Here is a 26,789-nt window from a genome sequence, read left to right as displayed (position 1 = left end):
GTACAGTGAGATATGAGCCTGAACTAAGTGGAAATACTTAAGAAATACTTCCAATTGTAATGCAAGGAATGAAAACAAGACAATAAGACAGTAAATGGTGAATGCATATGTTTTAGGACACGATGTAGGAGTAGTCTGGATTCTGCATATGATTTCTTATGTCACATACAAGAATTAAAATTTTTAATCTCTCTCAAAAATTCAGAAAAGAGTTCATATCAACAAGCAAAGTGGCTTTCGGAAAGGGAAGAGAATAGCGGAATGGAAGGATCTCAGGCAGTATTGTAATAATCAACAATATTTAATGACTCTTTGGAGTGGGCTTGAGTGAGAAGATAAACTTTTCTAAATAGAATTATCAATGGATTAAAGATTGAATTATCGAGGGATCTCAGTAAAGAAAACACATTTGGGGATATTTTTTATTCATATACTGTATTTTCCAAAAGTTTGAATCAGCTTAAATAGTAGTTTAAACAGATGTACAGGTAAAGAAATACTGTCATCCATCAATAAGAGATAGAAGGAATGAGTCAATACAGAAAGAAGAATGGTAATGGTAAAGAATAAGTTCAGATTTAAATGAGTGAGTTTGAATTGTTAGTGGAACATCCAAGCTCAATGTTCCTTAGTGACAAGTCAAATCACCTTACATAATGTTCAAGAGCCCAAATTATTTGTGCAATGGAGTTTTGCTATTGACTATGACTAGAAATAAGCAAGCCATCAGCTGAATCAAAGATAAATTATTTAGAAATGTAGATATTTGGTTGGTTGTTAAGCAAAGATGTTTCTGAAAGAGCATAAATATTTGTTTTGTTTTTCTAATGCTTATTTTATTTTTGAGAGAGAGGAAACATAAGCTGGGGAGGGGCAGAGAGAGAGGAAGGTAGAGGATCCGAAGCAGGCTCCTCACTGGCAGCAGAGAGCCAAATGCAGGCTAGAACTCACAAATATCAAGATTAAGACCTGAGCCGAAGTCAGACACTTAATTAACTGAGCCACCTGGTGCTCCAAGACCATAAATATTGTACAGACAATTAATTTATGCATGTAATTTGCAATGATATTGAATATATCTCTGCCTATACATTATCTGTTTTCAAACTTCAATGCTATAAATGTTATTTAAAATAAATTAATAGTCTAATCAGAGTAAATATTCAATCACTTAAATAGTTACTGAGCAATTCCTAGGAGCCTTGCTAGTTGTACCCAACAAGAGGTACCAGACATTTTTTCCTGATTTCTTACAAGTTTATGACTAGCATGCATCTGAAGCCCTTGAATGACTACACAGATGGCAACTGATTAAAGTCCAATATGATCAATAAAAACAAATTGTGTCAGTTGTGGCCTCAGCCACTTAATTAGGTAGTACTCATGGAAGTAATAGAATGTACACCAAACTCTGATAATTGTGTCTGTTTTAATAGAAGACCTAGAGGGAAAAGACATTACCAATATTTTTTTAAAAAGGTGGGATCCAGTCAGATGAGAAGAAAGAGGTCTGAAGAGCTAAAGTATGAAATCCAGAAAAATATACATAAGGTATCTTAGACAGTGATGGAATAGCTAAAATACAGTTGTATTACACAATTTTTGTCCTGCTAGTCTGAGAAGGCTGAATAATGTCCTGGAAACAATAATAAACTAATGCATGCTGTAGAATATAGCTAGATATGAGTAAATTAACAAAAGTGTTCTAAGGGGCGGGGAGGAAGGTAGACTTGAATAGAATAGATTAGTGGTGAGAGAGACTGAAGGCAAACAGGTGCCTATTACAGCACTTGGCACAAAATAGGTTCTGACTGAATATTGAATGAATGAATGAATGAATGAATGAAAGAATGAAAGGTCCAGAGATTACCTAGAATGCAATGAAATTTTTCTGGATGAAGATGGTGTTCATGCAGGGCACAGAATCACTTATTTCAGTTTTTTGAAATTTTGAGCTTTCAAACTACCTATGGAAAAGCAAATCCATGTTAAATAACTAATAATCATAAATTATAGCAGCATAAAACCCATCTCATTTGTCACTAATAAAAACTATCATTTGAGTTAATTTTATGAGCTCTACTTGTGATCATGTCATTATTCTTCTCTATTTGTACTGTCCGCCTAGCCAATTATTTTTCATCTTAAGGCAATCAAATATTCAGAATTGAAAATATCCTGTATTCAGAATAAAATTAATTAACCTGATCCTTATTTTGTAGATGGTTTCCTCTCATTCCTCAAATACTTGAGCAAGAATTATTCAGATGTAACTGATGTAAGCTTTAGTGTGTCAGTAATTTGTGTTTTCCTTTTGAAATGACAGCACAGGAGGAGACATAGAAGCTGCACTGTATCCGCTTTCTCATTTATTTTAAAAATATAAATAATATTTTCAAGTAGTTTAGCCAGAATAGTGATTATGCTTGCAGAAAAGATGAGAAGGTATTTCCATCTCTTAATATGTCATGATTCTATCCTTTGCCAAAATTCTTTTCAACAGATATAAATGGGATTTTAAATGTAATATAAGGATCTCTCTACTCATATCAATGAGTTTCTTTCAGGCAGAAGGTTGATATTCCGGCTATAGTTGAGCTAGTTACTCTTACACAAGCTTAGGCTGTTCCAGTCACAGCAGATACTCAAATAATAGCTGATGAAGCGTTGTTGGCATTGGTGCACCAACTAACTTCTATTGCCAAGCTTTCATGTAATTGTCCATTTTCTTCCCTCTATGTCTTCGAAAATCTACCTGAAAGGGAGGAAATCTGCAGAAAATCTCTCTGGCATGAGACAGTTTATATTTTCCCTTGCAAAGTGGAACAACTCGACCTACAAGCTTCACTATTTCTTAGGTTGCTACAAAGTTTTCTGATAACTTACTCTCCCCTCTCACCAGCACCTTATATTGACTGTTAAACAAGCACGGGGCTTATTCACCACTAAGTGTGCCTATTAAATCATTGTTTCTCCATCTTATAAACTGCTTAATAAAAACACCTGAAAATTTATTTGTATCAGACCTATTTATAAGATATTGAAGTAGAAAATCATTTACTTTCTTGCAGCTTACAGTATATCATAATATTTTATCATTCATCCTATTCATTTTGTCAAGCAATAAACTTGAAAGACTGTAGGAGACTGTCACTTGTTCTCTAAGGACTGTCACTTTTAATGGAATCAATTTTGGTTTATAGATTCAGATAACGTGAATAGATTTTCTTTAGCACAACCTCTGGTAGCAAAACAAAAGTTTGAAATATTATGAAATAACATGAGATATATGGAATTTTGTCACACTGTTATGAATGTGAGAATGTTTTCATAACCTTGATAGCCAAAGAACACAGTGTTAGAAGAGTTAATACTTCCTTTGGTCCATAGGAAGTTTAAATTTATCTTTCTTTAGCTGTTTTTTCAACATTGCATTCCATATTCCAGTGCACTCCCTGACCAGATAGAAGGTATAGATGTATTTGCTAAGTTTTGTATAGATCCTGTTAGTCACCTTGCCTTTCAAAGTATGTCTTCATTCATGCAGTTATTACTCTCCCTTTTTCTAGCCATTAACATCATAAGAACACATTACTGTAAATTATATCTCCTAACTGGCATTATTTTATGGTATTTTAAAAAGTCTATGTATAATGCAAAGTTTTATAATATAAATATTTGGACTTTTACTACAAAATTAGAGGAGTATGCCCTGTATGTAATAAGAGTAGGTCATGAAGCACAAATAAATCTATGCATTTGATTTTGTTTGCTTATTATATGAGACAGTTATTTATAATGTTAAGGAAATATCCATACATGTGATTTAGTGTAAAGAATCATGACAAAGATTCTAACCAAGAGATTAATTTCTTTGACATATAAAGTTAAAATATGCAGAGAGGAGACAACTTTTTTCTGCATCATATTATAATTATCCTATTTTCTTATTTGAAGGCTGGCAAAACAATGCAAACTCCAGGTACTTAAATAATGCATTCCATTTTCATGAAGCAATACTTTTAGAGTCATAATTTGAATTTGTTGAAGGCATTTAAAATGAATTCATATAATACTCTTGGAAAAGTGCAGTTGAGGAGTGTCTATGTGTAAACATATGGGATTAAACATTCATCAATATTTTCATGTTGCTAGACGTGTGGCTATTTTAAGCATGTTGTTCAATTCCTCAAACCATCAACAATCAAATTATTTGTGCTTTAATTACAAATGTAATGGTCATTTTAAATAAACATTGTTTTAAAAATTGAATTTGTATTTTCCCCCAAAGTGTAATTAGTAATAAAGCCAATGGAACTTTAAGAAGAGTATGCAAAAAGAAATTAATAATGTTTTAATATACACAATTGCAAAAATATATCTAATCAAAATTCATGACATTTCTGGCAACTGTCATGTTGTAACAAGTTATTTTGAGAATGCTAGCTATTAATAGATAGATTATTCTGATTTTTCATAGTAGTCAATCTGACTATCATACATGTTTCTTGACCACGTTCTATTCTGCAGCTACAGGCTTACCATTAACTTGCAGATCATTACTTCATCACAAGGAAAACATACCAAGGTTGTTTGGAGATTAGACTTATTTGCAAAGTGGCTGCTTAGCTGACACAGATCCAAGGATCAACCCATTAGATTTTTATGTAATGTTAATTGTCAATATACCCTATGTTGCCCTTCCTTTTTAGTCTCAGGATATTTTCATTTCTCAAATTACTTCTAGATGACAAAATATTTTGAAATGTTATTGTTTGTAGAGAGTAAAATCTTTTCTTGAGGTGTAATACACAATTAATTTATAATGATGTAGTCAATGATTGTTCTCAGTGTAAGAATAGACTAACAATGCAGATTTTGTGAAATGTCGTGAAAACTTTTTAAATTATAAAATAAATTATATTATGATTTTCCTTGTTTAGGGGGCGGATAGGTAGTAATCTGAGGAATAGATTAATTTGTAGACAATTATTGTACAAATTCTTTCTTTTTTTAAAAACTTTTTTTAATGTTTATTTTTGTGAGAGAGAGAGAGAGAGAGAAAGAGAGAGAGAGAGACAAAGCGTGAGTGGACGAGGGGCAGAGAGAGAGGCAGACACAGAATCCAAAGCAGGCTCAAGGCTCTAAGCTGTCAGCACAGAGCCCAACACGGGGCTTGAACCCATGAACAGTGAGATCATGACCTGAGCTGAAGTTGGACGCCTAACCAACTGAGCCACCCAGGCACCCCTATTGTACAAATTCTTATATAAATATGAGTATGTTTCTAAGTAGTACACAATTATTGAAATACATTGATATATTTTCTAAATTTGACAAAGATGGTATTTCACAATAGGGTAGGATTCATTAAAAATGGAAGAATATGAAAAAAAAAACATTTTTCATTTTATAGGGAAGAGTAAGTGGTGTTAATTTTGGATTAATTTAGGAAATCTAAAGATAGTTCAAGTTTAAAAGACAGCTTAACCATTATATTATTCTGAATTTGTGTCTTAATTTGAGATGAAATAATAATGCTAAAAAGTGTTGTCAGAGGACATAATCAGAGACACATAGTATTCATAAGCAATAATTACAAGTCATAATTTGAAAATACACAATAATAAAGTAAAAGTGATTATGAAGAATTCAATTTTTTAAATATTTTTTTATTTTGGTAGAGAGTGCACATGTGTGGGGGAGAGGCAGAGAGAGAGAGGGAGAGAGAGAACTCCAAGGAGGCTCCACACTCAGCACAGACCCCAGCATGGAACTGTATGTCACCACCATGAGATCATGACCTGAGCCAAATTCAAAAGTCAGACACTTAACTGACTGAGCCACCCAGGTGCCGCTCAATTTCTTTTAAAATAAAAAACTTTGTCAAATGATTAGAGGCATGCCACAATTAAGAAAATTTAAACAATGTTTTGTTAATAAAAGGAAAAAACTAAGTACAGGATACCTTGGTTATTTTATAGAAATAAATTACAAGTTTTAGTTTTATTTTGTATATCTTCCTTGTTATACTTTGAAATGAACAATTTATAATATTTTATAATATTCTTAAACCCAAATCTTATATTTATTAAAATATTGAACATTATTTTTACATGGTGATAAAATTAAAAAAGAAGGCATAGAGATATTTTTAAACTCAAACTAATCCACTATAATTAGTTAAGAGTCATTTGCATATTGGAAATAGTCTATGAACTTTTTTAATGCAAATGGCACTTTGTACTCATATGTTAAAATTTGTAACTATTTCCATCTATGTCATGAATCCATTTATCTAAAACCTAAGCCTCAAATTTCCAGTTAAACTTTTTGATTATGAGTTATAGTTTTCCAAGACACAAACACAGAAATGAAGCACTATCTTTTGAATGTGCTTCTTTTCTTCCCCTTTTATTTGGTATTTAACTGTTTATCTGGATAAGATATTCCTAGAGTGTGCTCCTAATAAAAGAAAGTTTCTTATGGTCAACTAACCCCATGTTTCTCCCAAACAGTGAAAAAGGGAGAGAAGAATTTATGGGAGCCAACTTCAGCAATATATACATTTATCACTGGAAAAGCTAATTGTTTTCCTTTTAAAGAAAGGAAAAGGCTTAGATGTAGAAAAATATTCTTTGATACAGAGATGACCAAAAGCTATATCAAAATACTTTTTTTTCCATTTACTTTATAAAGACCATTAGGGTCTTGTTAGAAATAGATATTCTCTTTGCCGGTCAAAAAAATTTTTTTTTTTACTTACTGAAAGAGAAAAACAGTAGTCCTTTTAAAAAATCCATTACAGATATTCTATCCTATTCCATACCATTAATTTTTTTTTGTTTTTCTTGTTTAGTGTTTCAAATGAAGGTGGATAGGAAGTCAACACTAAGATTTCAGTGTACAAAAAGTGCAATGTAGCCAAGAATTTAATTGAACATCTTGTTTCAATATTCCAAAGCATCAGGAAACTAATACATTACATTCCTTATTCACCCTCAGAACTTTTATGTTACCTTTCCTACATGTCATATAAGTTATCTTATGTGTTTTATATTTTTTCTGTCATCTCCAACAATTTATGTGTCATGTGATGGCTAGATAAATTTACTTAATTAAGGTTAAAATTATAGTGTTAAAATTAATTAATTATATGCTGCCATCATATACTAACTTATTCACTCAGTACATATTTGAGTACAGATATTGTCAAGTTTCTTACTGATGGGGAAGAAACGGTCAGTGAGTCAATATTAAATTTTCAACTTATTAATTTTTCTAAATATGTGTGACAGATTTAACTGTCATTTGAAATGAAATATTGATTCATTAGGAAAGAGAAAGTGATACTGAAATAGTTAAAGAAAGAAAGAAAAAAGAAAAAGAAAAAGAAAGAAAGAAAGAAAAAGAAAGAGAAGATAAAGAACAACAGAGGAAGAAGAAAATAAGAGAGACAATGGATGTGTTCAAAGAAATGTACACAGAAGCATTTGGGGGAATGAAACTCTGGTGTAGCAAAGGAAAACATAATATAGCTTCAAACAGCTGGTCTTGCTCTATCCCTCCTTCAGGTGCTAGATTTTTGGTATAAAAGTTCTTAGTTTCACTGTTGGAAACTCTGCCTACTATACGACTTTCCAACTGCTTGCAAACTTAAAGAGATAAAGAGAATTGTTTTCATTTTTATTGATTTTTTGTATTCGAAAGGATTTTAAACTATACCTGAGATATCTTAAAATAAATATATATTTATGAAGATTATTAACGCAATTTGTTGAAGGTTATTTTTTAATTTCTTTTCCCACACAGCCTTATGGCCAACAGAGGCAACTATATTCAATTTATAATCAGGTTTCATAAGAGGAAAGGGAATGGAAAAAGGGATTTCTAGAAGTTTCTTTACAACCCATGTAATTAAATGACAATAAATAGTATTGAATAGAAAATAAAATCCATTCTGTTTCTCATGGAAGCCTTCCATTTTACTCATATTTTCTGTCAATGTAATTAATTCCTATTACATTTTGCATTTTTCTCAATATAGGGGTAAAATCATAGGCATTAGGCTTCTAATTTTAACTACTGATGTCATATACTCATTCCTATAAAAATATTATTAACAGTAATTGTGTATTATTCACAGATATTGGCTGACTTAGAAAACCATGCATTATTTAAGAATGATCTGGAATGTCAAAAACTGATTCTGGAAGCAATGAAATATCATCTATTGCCAGAAAGAAGAACTTTAATGCAAAGTCCAAGAACTAAACCTAGAAAATCTACAGTTGGAACTCTGTATGCTGTAGGAGGAATGGATAACAACAAAGGTATACAATTCTTTGTTTCTTGGGGGGTTGTTTGTTTTGTTTGTTTTGTTTTTACATTTCTTGATCTATATATAATACAACCTGTATCAGACCATGTCACAATTTTAATATTGCAATCTGTATAATACCAATAAACCTCACATGCTTTATACATTAAGATTTAATATTAAGGGGAAAATTAAAAGAACATCTCTTATTTTCAGCTGTAGTTGCTGCTTTTTCTTTTTATTCATCTTTAAATCCTTTATCTCTTGTGCATTATGTGCCAGGCTTCATATGAAATGAAAAGGGGACTTAAAACACTTACTTACAAACACAGGCCAAATAATTGATTGGATATATTGACAACTATATTTCAATTCTAAGTAAAAGAAATATAACACTCCAGGTACATGCTTGCTGAAAGCAATATTATGAAGAAGAGAGTTTCTGTTTTTGATGCATTTGGAATCTTACACAGAAGCCTGGCAAATAAATAGACAACTATAAACAAATGTAATGACTGTGACAGTTATATTTTATAAATTTAACTGTGATTACCAATTTTGCTGTTCAAAGGGAATTGAATGATTCATTTAAAAGTTGAACACATACATTTGAAGGTCTCATTCTTTTCTGTAATTAGTGGAAAAAGATCAATGAATATTTGTCTTCTTCAGCTTATCTTATGTTGTGAGTTCACAAGACAAATAACGTAACTGTCATATGTTTGTATTTGGTAAGTGATATAATTATCCACCATACATTTAATATACACGTAAAAGTTGGCAACGACAGAGTGTGGTCACATGTTCAATCTCTATTAAATATATTTGTTACTAAATAATTAGAGGGAAGCAACAAAACTTATTTCCGCCATTGTGAATTGAGATCCCAAAACAGCAGCTAAAGGGAAATAATTTAGGGAAGACACATATTCCCATATTTTGTCTGTCATGAAGATATCTTGTGGCTGGCTGTTAGATGGTGTTCACTTGTTTATTTTTTGACAAGTTTAATTTCTGTTTACTGGGACATTGATTTTTCATAGCCATCACATTAAATGAGCACTAGGTAATTTATATTTATTATACATATATATGAGTACACATATATGTATATGTGGTGGTTTTATGATGTTTCAAATTTTAAATTCAAATGAGTGATTATTTTTTTAAAGAACACTGTGTTAGAGGTGTCTGGGTGGCTCAGTCAGGTGAGCATCTGACTCTTGATTTTGGCTCAGGTAATGATCCCAGGGTCTTGAGAGGCTGCCCCGAGTTGGGCTCTGCACTGGACATTGAGCCCACTTAAAATTCTCTCTCCTTCTCCCTCTGCTCCTTCCCTGCTCGCTCTCTCTGTAAAATAAATAAATAAATAAATAAATAAATAACACTGTATTCTACAGAAAGAGTGCCCATACAAGAACCATTCCACTTGAAAATATGCACACATTGGGGCGCCTGGGTGGTGCAGTCGGTTAAACGTCCGACTTCAGCCAGGTCACGATCTCGCGGTCTGGGAGTTCGAGCCCCGCATCAGGCTCTGGGCTGATGGCTCAGAGCCTGGAGCCTGTTTCCGATTCTGTGTCTCCCTCTCTCTCTGCCCCTCCCCTATTCATGCTCTGTCTCTCTCTGTCCCAAAAATAAATAAACGTTGAAAAAAAAATTAAAAAAAAGAAAATATGCACACAATATTTTTTTTTCTAAAGAAGAAGAATACAAAGAAGAGGAGGAGCAGGGGAAGGAGTTGGGGAAGAGGAAGAGGAGGAGGAAGAGGAGGGAGAGGCAGAGGAGGAATATTTATTGAATCTGTTTTGTTTCTGATGAAGGCTGAATAATAAACATAAATTAAAATAGATACAAAAATTACTATACTATCGGGGCACCTGGGTGGCTCAGTTGGTTAAGTGTTCAGCTCTTGGTTTCGGCTCAGGTCATGATCTTACAGTGTCATGAGTTCAAGCCCTGGGTCAGGCTCTGTGCCAGCAGTGCTGAGCCTGCTTGGGATTCCGTCTCCCTCTCACTCTGCCCCTCCCCCACTCACACTGTCTCCATCTCTCTCAAAATAAATAAATTAATTAAAAAAAAAAAGAATGTTTAAAAAAATTACTGTACTATTAAAGAACAAAAGGGCATGACTGAATTTGAATTTTTAAATCTGGTGATTTCACGTTGTTATAGCATAGAAGAATATGAGACTATGGAGGCTACTGAGTTAAACTGTTGCCAGCATTTGAATTTCTCTCAGCAGTCTTTGAGATTGAAGAAATTCTTTAAAAATTGATCTTTCTTAATGATTCTGAGTTTTCTTTCACTTTAGAATTGAAAATACCAACAATTTACTTATTGTTACACATATTCAGTAAGATAGAGGTGTAAAAGAATGTGATAATACAGGAGGTTTCAAAAGATATTCCAGATTAAATCAGCAATACAACAGAAAAAAATTATTCGAGGGAACCTTTAGGAATTTTTACCATATCCTTAGCCCTATAGGAATCAGATATTAATATCCCATAAACTTAGATACAAATCTAAAACTTAATACCAGACCTCAGAGATCCTTTTTTCCTAGTGAAGCAGAAACATATAAAAGCCCAATGTTTCAAGGGATTTAAAGGGCAAATAGAACATTTTCAAGGTAATCACTCCTATTTGCATCATGCTTTTACTGCTTTAACAGTGATTTCTACACCTTATTAACTTGTATAATCTTTAAATAAGCATTAAGATTTTATCTTAAAATTGTGTTTTCTTGGAAGATAATAAAAATGGAATAAAATGCAAAAAACATCAAAAGAAAAAAAACTACAGCAAAAAATTTGGAATTTACTTAGCATGATTATTTTGAAAAGTAACACAATACATAACAGTGGGGCATTTTTGAAATTATTTACACATTTATATTGTGCTATATATAGGGCTATATAAACATTTTGTTGGATTCCTCTTCAGCTCCGTAATTCCTGAGATTAAGATGACATCACATGAGATAGATAAACTATAGGTACAACGTTTGCAGATTCTCCATAGATATGAAAATTGAGAGCATGGTTTTCTCTGTTCCTTCTTCTTATAATCATATGTGTACACATTCAGTGCTGATGCACAGGTTTTGTACATCTATTTTGTGCCAGGCTCTGCATTAAGAACTTGTGTACCACGGTGAACATTATGAATATAACTCCTACTTCACAGAGCTACCAAGTTAATCTGGGGAAACAAATAGTAAACAAACACCCAAATGAAACGAATGTTATAAAAAGGGAATTGCAGGTGGAAGGAGCATAATGGCTGAAGAGCAAACCTGGTCTAGTCTAGAAAAGTAAGGAAGTACACAGAACATGTCTGCTCTTTTGTTGTGGTTGTTGTCGTTTTCCCAGCAGAAATCTAAAGAACTATTAGGCATTAGTTTAGCACATTGTTGGAATGAGAGGTTGGTCTTGGTGGGGAGTTCCAGACTGTAGGTACATCAAAGGTGAATGTTTAGTGTTGAAGAAAAGTGACATCTTCCAAAAAATGGAGTGAAATCCCTTATGGCTGAATTATAGTCAGTAGGGAAATGAAAGCATGGTAGTGAAGGAGAGACACAGTAGGTTTCAGTGAGGCACTTTACAGGATCAATTCTGATTTGTAGCTACAGAGGTCTTGAAAGGCTGGTTAAGCAGCCTTTGAAACCAGGGGGTGCCTATTCAAATGCAAGAGTGTCACTTAAAATCTCTAATATACTTTACTCTTTCTCAGTATTATATCCATTTCTGTAAAAATTATATTCATTAAATGAGATGAAGTATTATGTAAAGAGGTTAAAGTATAAAACACAAGGCATTCCAACATGTTTCATACCAAAGGGACTCCCAAGGGACTCAACAGAAACCTGGTCTGACCTTCCTAATCATGTGGAATAAGGCCAAGGCATGTAGGAACTTTGGAGACATGAGACTATCAAGGTGCTGTGAAATAACGGTGATACAGCACAGGGAAGGGAAGAAGACAAAAAGATATTCATATAAATGACATTTATATTTATATCATGATATATATATGGTAAGTACCTTTTATGCTAATATGAACATTCAAAAATGTTCATTTTTGATGTTCAAATGAACATCAAAAATGATGAATCAAATGAGAAAAAAGACTCAAGCCATAAATAGAAGTTTGCAGTGTTTTAGAAAGCATGATTTAATTCACTTTTATAACAGAAAAATACTGAAAAATAAATATTTAAGAACATAGCAATATATAGCACATTTTAAATCCAATTAAAACATTATTATATGTATTCATATTTGTTCTACTATGAATTGAGAAATGAGGGGACATAAAATTAAATATAATTTTTAAAAAGGCAATAATCATAAGCTGTTTTTATAAGGAGACTGATTTTCTTTAAATGATGTCAACTGAAATCAAATACAGATTTAAATCAGTGCAGTGAATTGTATTGATCAATTGGGTGTTTTGCTAAGAAATTTATTAAAAATCACACAGTAATCATCATAATTTTTTTAAAAAGGTTGATTTAAAGATAAAACACCAATTGTTTACTTTCAAGTACTTGCATTGACTTATGTATGAGTCATGTAAACTATGAAATAAAATTTGGTGATAGTGTTTAAGGGAAAATATTGGCATGAAAATATCTTTATTGGGTATATATTCTGATATTAACTGATTATTAGACAATTCCTTAGAAATAGGAATAGTTTGGTTTTGTACCTATCAGAAAATAGTATTTTTTTTTTGAGATAACTGCCACATATTGAAAATCTGATAAAACTACAACAGTATAGATAAGAAAAATCAAGTATGAGCTTATAACTTAAGCACAATTTCTGTTAACGGCACGGTATATTTCTTTTCTCCAATTTCTACGTGTGTGTGTGTATGAGTGTGTACAGCCATAACTATATATCTACATGTATATAGAGATATACCTATTTACATTTGTCTTCAACTCGGTCTCTGTGCTTGTCTAGATAAGGTTCTAAATATATGTTGGTTTATTAGCCTACTTGAAATTATTATTTGTGTTGCTTTTATTCATTATTTATATTACATGTGTTAATTTATATTTCATTAAAATTTTAAAATACATCATATCAAGAAGCTTACTAATTCTTACTCATATGGAAACACCACAGCTTCTTTGAGCTTAGTCCTATTATTAAACACTTGGTAGGATCCAATTCTGTTTTCTTTAAATGATGTGATTGTTAGCATCTGCATGCATCAAGAGTTATTCCTAACCTTTGAGTGTTCTTTATAAAGTTTACCAAATGAAAGATTACTGGGTAGGAAGGTAAAGTGGTTGTGACATATGAACCAATTTCTTTCTGGAAAGTTTATAAGAATTTATAGCATCACCAAATTATACCATAGGGCCAGATTGTCTTCTAAACCAATTTTCTGCCTTACAAAAAGACCTTAATATAAAAATTTTCTAGCATAACAATAGTAGAAAAATTACATAATGAGCTCCCATGTTTTGACATAACTTTATATTTTTTCTTAGTAATAATTGAGTTTTGAATATATTGAATTCTTAAGTATAAAATCATGTATATAATGATATAGAATGACATATTATTTCCTTCTTTTTTATTTTTCCAAATTCTATTTCATTGTCTTGATCTAATTGCCTATATCATATAGTATAAAGTTCAATAGAAACAGTTCATTGGGGTAATCCTCTCATTTTCCTTATTTCTTTATTTTAATATTTTTTCTATATTTATTTATTTAGAATAAAGCTAATATTTTACAAGTTTGCTGTAAATAATAGCATAGCGATACTTGGCGATTTCTAGAAAAATGATGCCTCTATATAGAGATTGTAAATAACATTACATTGTCTCAGAGAGAATTTACTTTCATTTTGGCAGACACTTGAGTAAGAGGAAAACCCATCTTCCAAATCAGGATTGGATGATTTGAGACTAAAATGCAGTATTTTGAGGACTGCTCTACCCCTAATTTGTTTTCAATATCTATATGAGAGCCATTCATCCATTGTGGGCCCTGAATACACTTTTATTTTCAGAAGAATGAGCCCTAGCTAAGTTTTAGCATTTTAGCTTCTATCTTCTGCCTAGATTTTTGCCTCTCATCAGATATGTCTTAGCAGCAAATGCACAGAGAAGACAAGCAACAATGCCCCACCATTCTCTCTTTTGAGGCTAAGGTCCTAACTGCCTTGGTTGTGTAGAAGTGCATGCACTTAGTATCTTCCCTTCACCATGACACTGCCAAGGAGCCTGTGCAATGAATATTCCCAGGGCTCTTGGTCTCTGGCTGCTTGTGAATCAGCATTTCTTATGGGGAAAAGGACCAAGAATTGTTCAGCTCACTTCAATGCTCATCTCTTCTATGGGTCTTTGACCTCTTAAGTGTTAGCTGCCTTTTTTAGTCTCTAATGTCGTTAAACAGCTAATTTTTGGAGTATTTTAAAACTGCCACTTTATGGTTACTCTCATGAAGATAGTCTTATACAAGCTTATCCATCCTGGTTATGCAGAGGCCCCTGTGGATTTGTAATTTCAACAGTGTCCATTTCTGAAAATTCTCTCTTTTGTGAGATTTATAAAATAATCATTCATGTTCTCATCTTACTTTTAAATTTCATCCGTTATTTATTTAAATGTTTTTACATATTTATTTTCTATTCCGTAATGAATAATCTCAACATTTAGAAGTTTGAGAGTCTAAGCGTTGTCTGTTGTTTCTAACAAGTCTCATTTTTGTTAATTTGATTCTTTTACTGTTGGATAATATTGTTTTGAAGTCATAGTTCATTCGTCGGGCTTTGAGGGGACTCAATTGGGATGTTTGCCTCCAACAAGTTTAGCTCTAACCAGGAACTGGGGGCACCACTGACATAAGTCCTGTCAGTCCTCTTCAAAGCTCCAGACTTCACGCAAAGCCTCTGGTTCATTCTTCCACCTTATGGTAGGCCAAGGGCAGGTGCTCCAGATCCTATCACAGGTGTAGACATCTTTCCTAAGGAAGTGCTGGCTTTTGTATTTGGTTAGCTCTCTCTCAGCTTTTATCTCACTGTTCTTTCAGATATTTGGTTGTGCCCTTCTCACTTTCGTTGAAGTCCAGCAATGCAAAAAAATAGCGTTATGATAGTAATTTTCTCAGGTGTCTTGGTGTTATAACTAGAGGGCATATCAGCGGTCTTCTATTCTCCAATAAACAGAAGCCTCCTTTTTCTTTTCCATTTAGAATTTTTCTTCATAGATTATTTTACCTCTTTATGTCCTATACTTTTTGCAACGTAGGTATTTTGTTTAGAATTCAACTGTTAGCAGCCTGACTTTTTCCTATCTATCACATATTTATAAAGTAGATAATTGATACATTCATGGTTAAATAATTCTGAGTATTCACAAATTTGGGAGTACTATTCAAATATAACTTAAAAGTCTAAATCTTTAAAATAGAGATTATAATTCTAACTCAAAGTATTAAATTATATCATGTACTAAATTAGAACAGCTAGATACAACATAGATGATGATTCACTAGCAATTTGATCAAATCCCCACACATTCTCCTGATAGCAAATGTAATTCAAACTCAAGCTTAATTAGAAATTGATACATCTTGGGGCACCTGCGTGGCTCAGTCGGTTGAGCGTCCAACTTTGGCTCAGGTCATGATCTCACGGTTTGTGGGTTCGAGCCCCGCCTCGGGCTCTGTGCTGATGGCTCAGAGCCTGGAGCCTGCTTCAGATTCTGTGTCTCCCTCTCTCTCTGCCCCTCCCCTGCTCATGCTCTGTCTCTCTCTGTCTCAAAAATAAATAAAACATTTAAAAAAAAAGAAATTGATACATCTTGGATCTGTATGATCATTAGCAGATATTCAGAACTACAAGTATAAATTAATAAGTATATTTATTCTAATGTAATAGATCAATATTGTTACTTCTAGTAGGCTTTTGGTAAATATTTGTCATATTTAGTTTACAACTTATTTAACTGATCTTAGTAGATGTCCAAAGTGAACAAATCTTGTACATATATATATATAGCAATAACTTTGAAGTAGAACATTTATGAGTATAAACTGTGTTCATATGAAATTCTCCTTTTTTATAATTGAAGATCTAAAAAACAAACTGTAAATAGGAGATTGCTATTACCTAAATAATTTTCCTAATATAATCCTTCAAGCAGAAAAAATATCACAAATCTATATCAGGTCCTCAGTAACTGAACATTGAAGAATGTTAAAATTATTTCATCAATGGCATACTTTGAGTACCTATTTATTTTTTTAAAAATATTTATTTTGAGAGAGAAAGTGAAAGAGAGAGTGGGGGAGGGGCAGAGAGAGAAAGAGAGAGAGAGGGGCTCCCAAGCAGGCTCTGCCATTCAGAACAGTGCCCCACATGGGGCTTGATCTCAGTAACCATGAGCTAATGACCTGAGCTGAAATCAAGAGTCCTACTGGGCCACCCAGGTGACCCTCAGTACTTCTTTTTTTTTTTTTTTAATATTTTAATGTTTATTTATTTTTAAGAGAGAGAGGGTGTCAGAGTGCGAGCAGAGGAGAGGCAGAGAGAGAGGGAGGTACAGAATCCGAAGCAGACTCCAGGCTCTGAGCTGTCAGCACAGAGCCCAATATGGGGCTCAAACTCACAAAATGTGAGATCATAACCTGAGCTGAAGTTGAACACTTAACCGACTGTGCCGCCCAGGTGCCCCCTTCAATACTTACTTCTAAGCATCACCATATACAAAATTTCATTTACTTTGTACAACAAACATGTTGAGAGAATATTCTTAATTATTTGATTTTGAGGAAGGTTGGTATTTTTTTTTTTTTCGAGAGCGAGAGAGAGCATCCCCAAGCAGGAGAGGGGCAAAGGGAGAGGGAGAGAATTATAAGCAGGTTCCACACAGAGCCCTACCAGGGGCTGGATCTCATGACTGAAGATCATGACCTGAGCTGAAATCAAGAGTTGGATGCTTAACAAACTGAGCCACTCCAGCACCCCTGAGAAACATTCTTAATTTGTACCTTTTACTAAGTATGTTAAGACAGATTTTAAATGAAGAGATCTGTGTAATTCCAAAATCAGTGTTATTTCTCCTACCCTTTTGCCCACATTTAACCTATTAACGATGAGATGTGTTGAAAGTGACTTTTTTAAATGCCACCATAAAAGCCTGATGTACTTTTAATATTTAATATGATTTTTCTTTAGGATTTTACTGACATTTAGGACTAGTTCTCTAGGGAACACATTAGGAATATAAGAAAGTAGGTAATTGAGAAAATTAAATATTCTCTATTATATTTATTTCTCTTTCATGTTTTGTAAGTTAATTTTTATGCACACAAAATTATAAATATTTTAAGTATTTCCCCTTAATTTAAAATTCTCTATTTGATCAATTTCTCATAAGCTTTACCTTTCAATAACACATCTTCAAAATGGAATATAATAGACATTTTATAAGAATTCAGACTGTATTTTAAATTTTATTCTAAGGATAGATATGAAGAACTATTAAATTAGTATTTTTAGATAACAAAAACATGTATTTGCTTAATCTCCAGAATATTCACATACATGAATACAAATTTATAAAGATCACATTCAGTATATTGTTTTAAAAATAAAAGTTTATTAAAAGTGTTCAAAATACTTTTTTTTAACTTTTATGTTGATATTATTTCCTCAAAGAACAAATTATCCATGTGAAAAAAGGAACTTTTAGATACATATAAAATATATGGCATAATTATTAAATAAAAGCAGTGTAATTTGAACAAAGTCATTATACTTCCTGCTATAAAAAGCCATTAATATCCTGTCTAGAATATACCCTATCAGCAATATTTCCATCTAACTTGGCTTCAAATGTCTCTCATCAGAATTGCTCTGCCTTCCATAACTAATCAGTTATCAGAGCCTGCCTGATTTACATCAGCATTTCCACTACATTGATTGAAGCTTTATCACCTTATGCCTACAAACCTGGGGTAATGCATGTGTTTCTCAGATAAACTTATTTTTTCTCACAGCACATAAATAAGCTACATAATGATCTCCCTACCTCTAGTCTCTTTCAGTTCTACATATCCAGCTCACTACTGGCAAACGAATTTGTCATGACTTTTAGCATAATCACTAAATGCAAAATAATGAATAATAATAATAATAATCCTTCATTAGTCACCTAGATAGAGCCCATTCTTTATTAGTGTATGTATCCTTCACTGGCTATCATTTCAAATTTAACCAGCAGATTTTCCCTATTTTCCCTCCATCAAAAATGTCTTGATATAAAATCTCTAATCTTTATCAAATTTCACAACTCATTTCCTCAGGTTTGAAGCTTTACACAAGTCACAATACTATCCATACATGTACATTGTCTTTTGTTTCAGTGTCTTTTATCTTTCATCACCGCTGCCTTTACTAGTCTAACCCTACTTAAAATCCTCCCACCCCTTAGCTGCATCTTGTCCATCTTTTATAATATCTTAGCATTTCATACTTACCACTTTTATTACACCAATCCAGTTACATTGAAAACATCAGTTTTTTAAGTATTTTATTTTCCCAAAATTTTATAAAAATTTTGAGCATATAGAAGTTAAAAGAATCGTACGGTGAATATCCATATATTCAGCTTGGATTTTATAGTTAACACTTTGCTCATCCATCAAATTTTGTAATGCATTCAAAGTTCTAGACATAGACACACTTCATCCTAAAAACATTGGCATGCTTATTAACTAGATTTGAATATTTTTAGAGCTTTTAGGTGAAATTAACATAGAGTAAAATGCATAAATCTTAAGTGTAACCTTAAATTAGTTTTTTTTTCCAAATATATCTACCTATATAATTCAAATCTCTAACAAGATAGAGAAAGTTGCCATTACCCCAGAAAGTTACCTCATATCCCTTTTTAATCAGCCCCAGCTTCCACAGCTCCAAAGAGAATTACTCCTTAATTTTTTTCAACTTAAATTAGTTTGGCCTATTCTTGAACTTCATATGGATGTAATCACACATTTCACATTCTTTAAGGTTTCTGTCAATCAGTATAATATTTTTTTAACTTGTTTGATTTTTTATTTTGTTAAATTCACATCCAAATTAGTTAGCATATAGTGCAACAATGATTTCGGGAGTAGATTCCTTAGTGCCCCTTACCTGTTTAGCCCATCCCCCCTCCCACAATCCCTCCAGTAACCCTCAGTTTGTTCTCCATATTTATGAGTCTCTTTTCTTTTGTCCCCCTCCCTGTTTTTATATTATTTTTGTTTGTTTCCCTTCCCTTATGTTCATCTGTCTTGTTTCTTAAAGTCCTCATATGAGTGAAGTCTATGATTTTTGTCTTTCTCTGAATAATTTCACTTAGCATAATACCCTCCAGTTCCATCTATGTAGTTGCAAATGGCAAGATTTCCTTCTTTTTGATTGCCGAGTAATACTCCACTGTATATATATATATATATATATATATATATATATATATACCACATCTTCTTTATCCATTCATCCATTGATGGACATTTGGGCTCTTTCCATACTTTGGCTATTGTTGATAGTGCTGCTATAAACATGGGGGTGCATGTGTCCCTTGGAAACAGCACCCTGTATCCCTTGGATAAATGCCTAGTAGTGTAATTGCTGGGTCGTAGGGTAGTTCTATTTTTAGTTTTTTGAGGAACCTTCATACTATTTTCCAGAGTGACCGCACCAGCTTGCATTCTCCGCATCCTCACCAACATCTGTTGTTGCCTATTCTTTGTGGCCACTGCACATTTATGTTTAAGAAGTATATCAGCTGTGTTATAAGATACATGATCTGCAAAAAAAAAATGTGTGGAAAATACCACTGCAAATGTGTCTGTACTTCTTAAAAACTATACAAATATGTGACTAAATAAATCACAAAAAGTGCTGTTTTCACTATGCCTAATCATTACTAAACTTTTTTTTTCTTTTTCATGGTTTTATTATTCTAATAATATCATTTCGTATGTTGAATAGCAACCTGGACGTTTTGGCATCTTTTATGAATATGAAATATTATTTGATACACCAGAATTACAGGATATATTTTTATTTAACATCAAAGCTTTTGAAGGATCGTATGTTAGTTGTGTTTCACACTCAAGTCGTCTTGGTGTCTGACTTCTAGGGAATTCTTTAAGACCATGCAGCATTAATGTGGTTCAGAAAACAAATGTACACTTATAGATAATGATCCATACAAATAATGATATATCCACCAAGAGGCAATTTAAGTGTGAGAGCAAATTTCATGAATAAATACCAAAGGGGATAAGCACATTTAATTTACTCTACTATATTGGAGTCATGTAAACTATACATATTACTCAAGGAATCCAACCATGCCTGCTGAGAGAGGGAGATAATAATTTCAATGATGAGGGTGATTCCAATTGCAATTTCTCTGGAGTAATAAGCAGGAGATAGGAAAAGTGAAAATGTTGATGCCTCAGAAAGTCCCAGTATCTGCGTCATGTAGGAGTATACCTGTACATTTATGCACTTACTTTGTATTTTAAATAAAAGCAAATTATACACAAAAAGCTGAGCATTCCATTTTGTGTCAAAACACCAAACCAAATATAAATTCCTGTGCTAGATTTAAACTTTTGAAAAATATAGTTATATATACATATAAGTACATAATATACACATACATGTATACATATTTATGTAAGTCCCTATTAATGGGCATTTACTAGAAATATAAGGGATTTTTTAAAAATTCAATTATTTCAGGACTTAACTATAGATTTGAAGGCCTAACTCCTCACCAACAACCTGAAACACCTTTTGGTGATGCCATTTACTCATTTTAGTAAAAATGAGACAATTAGAGTTGTGTGAGCTTTGGTAAGATGAGTAAGTATCCCAAATGTTAGTGTTTCTCATATAGAGTAGGAATAATATAGTATTTCATATCTCTGAGACACTGTGACAAATACCGACAGGAACACATATAAAAACCTTAACCGAACACTGATTCAGTAAATGGTAGTGGGAGTAATATTTTGAAGAGTTATATATTATTCATTGCTAGTAATTTTTTTTCTATATTTCTTTTTGAGAGAGAGAGAAACAGTGTGTGCATGAGTGGGGTTAGGGGCAGAAAGAGAGAAGGGGATAGAGGAACATGAGTTGAGTTGAAGTCAGATGGTTAACCACCTGAACCACCCCGGTGCCCTCATCACTAGTAAATTTTTGTCCACACTTAAGCCTCTAGTCATTGGGGTTGAGACTTTGATGGTTCAAAGAACAAAGACACCTAAGAAAAATCACACTAGTAAGCTTCTGACCTCTAGACAAAGTTTCATCTGAAAGGAAGTTTATGAACAACATGAAATTCACTTATAAAAACAGTTAGCTATGTTTCGCATCAAAATTTGAATGTCAGGGGCGCCTGGGTGGCTCAGTCGGTTAAGTGTCCGACTTCAGCTTGGGTCATTTTCTCACGATTTATGAGTTCGAGCCCCGCATCGGGCTCTGTGCTGACAGCTCGGAGCCTGGAGCCTGCTTCGAATTCTGTCTCCTTCTCTCTCTGCCCCTCCCCAACTTGTGCTCTGTCTCTCTAGGTCTCTCAAAAAATAAATAAATGTAATAAAAAATAATAAAAAATTTGAATTGTCAGTATCAATTTAATATTTATCCAGATAAGAATTTGAAAGCAGAGGGGCACCTGGGTGGCTCAGTCTATTAAGCGTCCAACTTTGGCTCAGATCATGATCTCACGGCTGGTGAGTTTGATTCCCACATCAGGCTCGGTGCTGACAGCTCAGAACCTGGAGGCTGCTTCTGATTCTGTGTCTCCCTCTTTCTCTGCTCCTTCCATGCTCATGCTCTCTCTGTCTCTCAAAAAGAAATAAACGTTAAAAAAATTAAACAAATTTTAAAAGCAGATATTATACTTTAAGGATAATTAAATTGTTTATTTTATAGCAGTTATACAAATAAATTACTTTCATTTAGTATACTACTCTTAAGCTTGACTCCATCTATTGTCATAAGGTTTTAGTTAGAGACATTTTTTGTTGTAAAAAATTCTAATTTCCTTTTAAGTTTCTTGTTTACAGGTTACCATTGCCAATGTCTACCTATGAAGCATGGTCATGAATAAATAACAGCTTCATATATTTGACAGTCTTAACTATAATTCTATTAGATTAAAATCATTTTTATATAGGTTTTCACATTTTGAATAGAAAACTCAACTTTCTGAGAATTCTATCACTTTTTCTCCAAAATTAGGAAAAAATAGATTTTGTTGTGTGTTTTTTTCCTTAAATTTCTGCCCCAATTATTGGAAAGTATTAATTATGAAATTGGATTTTTTAAACTTTTTTAATGTTTATTCATTTTTGAGAGAGAGAGAAACAGAGCATGAGCAGGGCAGGGGCAGAGAGGCAGACACGGAATCTGAAGCAGGTTCCAGGCTCTAGCTGTCAGCTACAGAACTGGATGCGGGGCAAGAATCCATGAATTGTGAGATCATGACCTAAGCCGAAGTCAGACGCTTAACTGAGCAACCAAGGCGCCCCTATGACATTGGACTATAACTGTCTCACTGCTATAGCTGGTTCCTCAGCATTTCTTGGGTTCCCAGATTACCAACTCATTCGTTTTGAATTTTCTAATTCTGGTACAAATATTCATACAAACTTCTAGTCACTGTTCTTTGTGCTGGTCAACTAAACAGCAAAAGTCACTGGCCTGTCATAGCTTAACTTATATTCAGGAGACAATAAACAAAAATACATGTTAGTATGAAATAATTCATTTGATGGCTAGTTATAGAGAAATATAAAGAAAGTGGGAGGGGGTGTACAGGATGAGGGGCCAGTGTTGCTGTTTTATGAAGATTGAGTAGGGAAGGCCACTCTAATAAAACTGGTACACAAATTGCTATATGGAAATTCAATTTGTTTCTTTCAAAAATGAAGACTTGTTTGATTTATTATAACCAACAAACATTGGTTAGGTGGCATTTTGCTTATATTATATTGGCATCTAAGAGCAAGGGTTGGCAAACTATGGCCCACAGGCCCAATCTAGTCCACTATCGGTTTTGTATGGCTTTGGTTTTTATATCATAAGAATTGATGGGGCACCTGGGTAGCTCGGTTTGCTAAGCATCTGACTCTTGATTTCGGCTCAGGTCATGATTTTACAGTTCATGAGTTCAAGTCCCTCATCAGACTCTGTACTGATAGTGTGGAGCCTGCTTGGGATTCTCTCTCTCTCTCTCTCTCTCTCTCTCTCTCTCTCTGTTTCTCCTCAGCTTGTGCTCTCTCTCTCCCTCAAAATAAATAAATAAACTTAAAAAAAGCTAACTGGAAAAAAATGTAAAGAAAAATATTTAGTGACTATTTGCATTTTGTGAAATTCATATTTCAATAGCCATTGAGTTTTATTGTACCTCTCTCATTTGTTTAGCTATTGTTTGTGGTTGTTTTTACTCTATAATAATCATATGGTTATAACAAATAGACCCAAAAGGAGACCCACAGCTACATTTTTTACTATCTTGCCCTTTCTAGAAAGTTTTCCAACCCCAGCTATAGAAGAAAATAAACCTCTGTACAGTATTTCTAGGAAACTTGTATGTCAAACGCCACTTCCCTTGACCCAACTTGAATGTATTGGCAGATGGAATGGACAGTTTCTGTGCTTGTTCATGAGGTTCCACCACAAGCAACCTCCCAGCCTCCCTGCTTATCTGCCTAAGAGCATTCTTTTTGGTATGAGAGCAAGGTCAGACTGCATGCACAGGAAGCCCAATGGTGCAAGTACAGGCTGGGGGTAAAAGCTCCAGAGGAAATCCTCAACCAACAGGGTAAGAAAGTCTGTGATTCTACTATAATTTCACTTCTAGCATTATCACTGTTCTCTTTTATGCTCCACTTACCCCTTTGTTAGGCAATTCTCTCTTCAATTATCCTTTATTTATTCATTCATCTATTTATTTTTATTTCATTTTGGTAAAATGACAGTGACTTTATCACAAAGAGACAAAAAGGTGACACAATAGCCTGTGCATGAACTCAGTAACAGAAGTGCAATGAGCAATCACTTGCAGACTTTGAAAGAAGTGATGTGATTGGCCACTGATCGTAATGTACGTCTGTTTTTTAAGTAGTGATTTGTGGACCGCAGAACTAATAACAAAGTTTGCATTTTACGCAATTTTTCACAGTTAATATATTGCAGTAGTTGAAATTTGTTGGGGGGGTTGGTGTTATTTAACTAACCCATGGTAACTGAAATTCATGCATATCAGAACTATTCAAAGCAAACACTGTCTAATTTGAGGAGACATTGTTAAATTATGCTGCTTGATACAAAGAAATAGGATTAGAATGTTAGGGTGTGAGGTTGATGGCAACTGCAAGGTCCTTCTTGTAGGCCTAAGTGTATGAAGCAGCCCTCTTTTCTTTGGCTGAAGGAGAATTAAGATTATGAGAGGCACTGCCCTCTTCTTGACACAAAGTGACCACAGTGAGCTTTCCTAAATACAGTACCATCGCAGGTAAGCAGAGGACCCTCTGGCTTAGGAGAAGCCATGTATGAGACTACAGTTGACCCTTGAACAGTGGGTGAGTTGGGGCACTGATCCCTACACAGCTGAAAATTTGTGTATAACTTTTGACTCCTCCAAAACTGAACTACGATTAGCCCACTGTTGACTGGAAACCTAACAAATAACATAAACAGTCTATTTACACGTTATTTTGTGTGTGTAATATATTCTGTATTTTTAGAATAAAGTAAGCTATGGGGCCCCTGGGTGGCGCAGTCGGTTAAGTGTCCGACTTCAGCCAGGTCACGATCTCGCGGTCCGTGAGTTCGAGCCCCGCGTCGGGCTCTGGGCTGATGGCTCAGAGCCTGGAGCCTGTTTCCGATTCTGTGTCTCCCTCTCTCTCTGCCCCTCCCCCGTTCATGCTCTGTCTCTCTCTGTCCCAAAAGTAAATAAACGTTGAAAAAAAATTTTAGAATAAAGTAAGCTAGAGAAAAGAAAATATTAAGAAAATCATAGAAAAGAGAAAATACATTTACGATACTGTACAGTATCAAAACAAATTCCTCCTGTAAGTGGACCTACACAGTTCAAACCAGTGGTGTTCAAGGGTCAACTGTTTTTAGTTCCAAAGAAAGAGTAAGCAAATGGTTAAAAGCTTTTTCAGATTGATATTCTTTGGAGGTAAGAGAGAAAAAATGAAATTGTAGTTTCATATCTTCTGTTTATCATTTCACACATGACAGCTGTGAACAATAAATGGAGCCTAAAGAGATACCCCAGATACACTGGTAGGAAGACCACACTGGCAGTGACTCTTCTCTTAGATTGTGATGGACTGAGTGTATAGTCTTTGATTTCAACATATTTGCATTGCTTCCTTGCTGATGCCCTGTTGCAGCCACAGGTCAATTAACAGCCAGGTTTCTGAGCAGAGAGTCCTACCTACCTCTTTCACGTGAACTAAAAGCAACGCTTCTTAATAAAGGTAATAATAAGAAAAATGCTGATTAAAAAAAAGGAAGGAAAAGCATTAATTATTAATTAGAAAATAAAAATCTTAATTTCATTCAGGTATTTTTTATTGAATCATTTGATTATAGAGCATATATTATTATGACATGTAAATATTTAATGTGTGCCTTGGACTTTCATATATTTAAAAAATTTAAATTATCTAACTTTAAGAATAAGCTCCTGTTATTTTTCTTTCTTTATTCAAAGGACTTGAAAGGATTATTTACCCTGAATTTGTCTCTAATTTGATGCATCATTATCAGTATTATTGAAAGGCAAAAATGGAAAGGGAAATAGATAGGTGGAATTAACCATCTTGACCTGACTTTTTTACTTCCTTAGCTTGAGCTGTACAAGCTTCACTATCAAGAACTTTTAAAGAATGGCTTTTAATACAGCAATTTTACAACTGGATAATTTTTAAAGCATTTAACTCAATAGTAATCGTCATGTAGCTTTAAGAAAATGATTCACTTACAATTCTGAGTCAGAGAAACCTGAGCATTTGCAATTAGGTGGGTGAGATAATTTTAAAATACTGTCAGAGTTTTTCTGAAGAAAAGCAATATAACAAAAGAAAGCTTATTCTTTCATCTTTGCCCTTTGAGTACTGCCCTATTTGATGTCTGCCTCAGTAACTTCATTCAGTCACTTTGGTTCCACTTCAGTACGTTTTCTTTAAACTTGACATATACCATTGGAGATTACCAGTTCAAGGTCATCAGTTTGCACAAAATTATAGAAACAACTCAAAACCATGAAACATGTTAGTGTAAGCCCAGTTTGTTTTTCAGATACAAAGGATTGTCTTCTGTCATGGGCATCTATTTACTGGTCTGCTAACATATTTTTAGGAGAGAACCATACTTCCCCAAGGGTCTCAGATGAAGAACAAGGCC

At 33.6% G+C, this 26,789-nt stretch overlaps 1 protein-coding gene across 1 annotated transcript in view; it reads left to right on the top strand.

The window, feature by feature from the left end:
• The window catches only part of KLHL1 (kelch like family member 1), a 367,352-nt gene that overhangs the window by 240,296 nt on the left and 100,267 nt on the right, over positions 1-26,789 (top strand). The window contains exon 6 of the mRNA XM_043580333.1: positions 8,147-8,333. Coding sequence (XP_043436268.1) covers positions 8,147-8,333 — 187 coding nt within the window. The remainder of the gene's footprint in view (positions 1-8,146; positions 8,334-26,789) is intronic.

The sequence above is a fragment of the Prionailurus bengalensis genome, chromosome A1 (assembly GCF_016509475.1).
Source record: "Prionailurus bengalensis isolate Pbe53 chromosome A1, Fcat_Pben_1.1_paternal_pri, whole genome shotgun sequence".
Lineage (NCBI taxonomy): Eukaryota > Metazoa > Chordata > Mammalia > Carnivora > Felidae > Prionailurus > Prionailurus bengalensis.
This window is presented reverse-complemented; position numbering and strand designations above follow the sequence as displayed.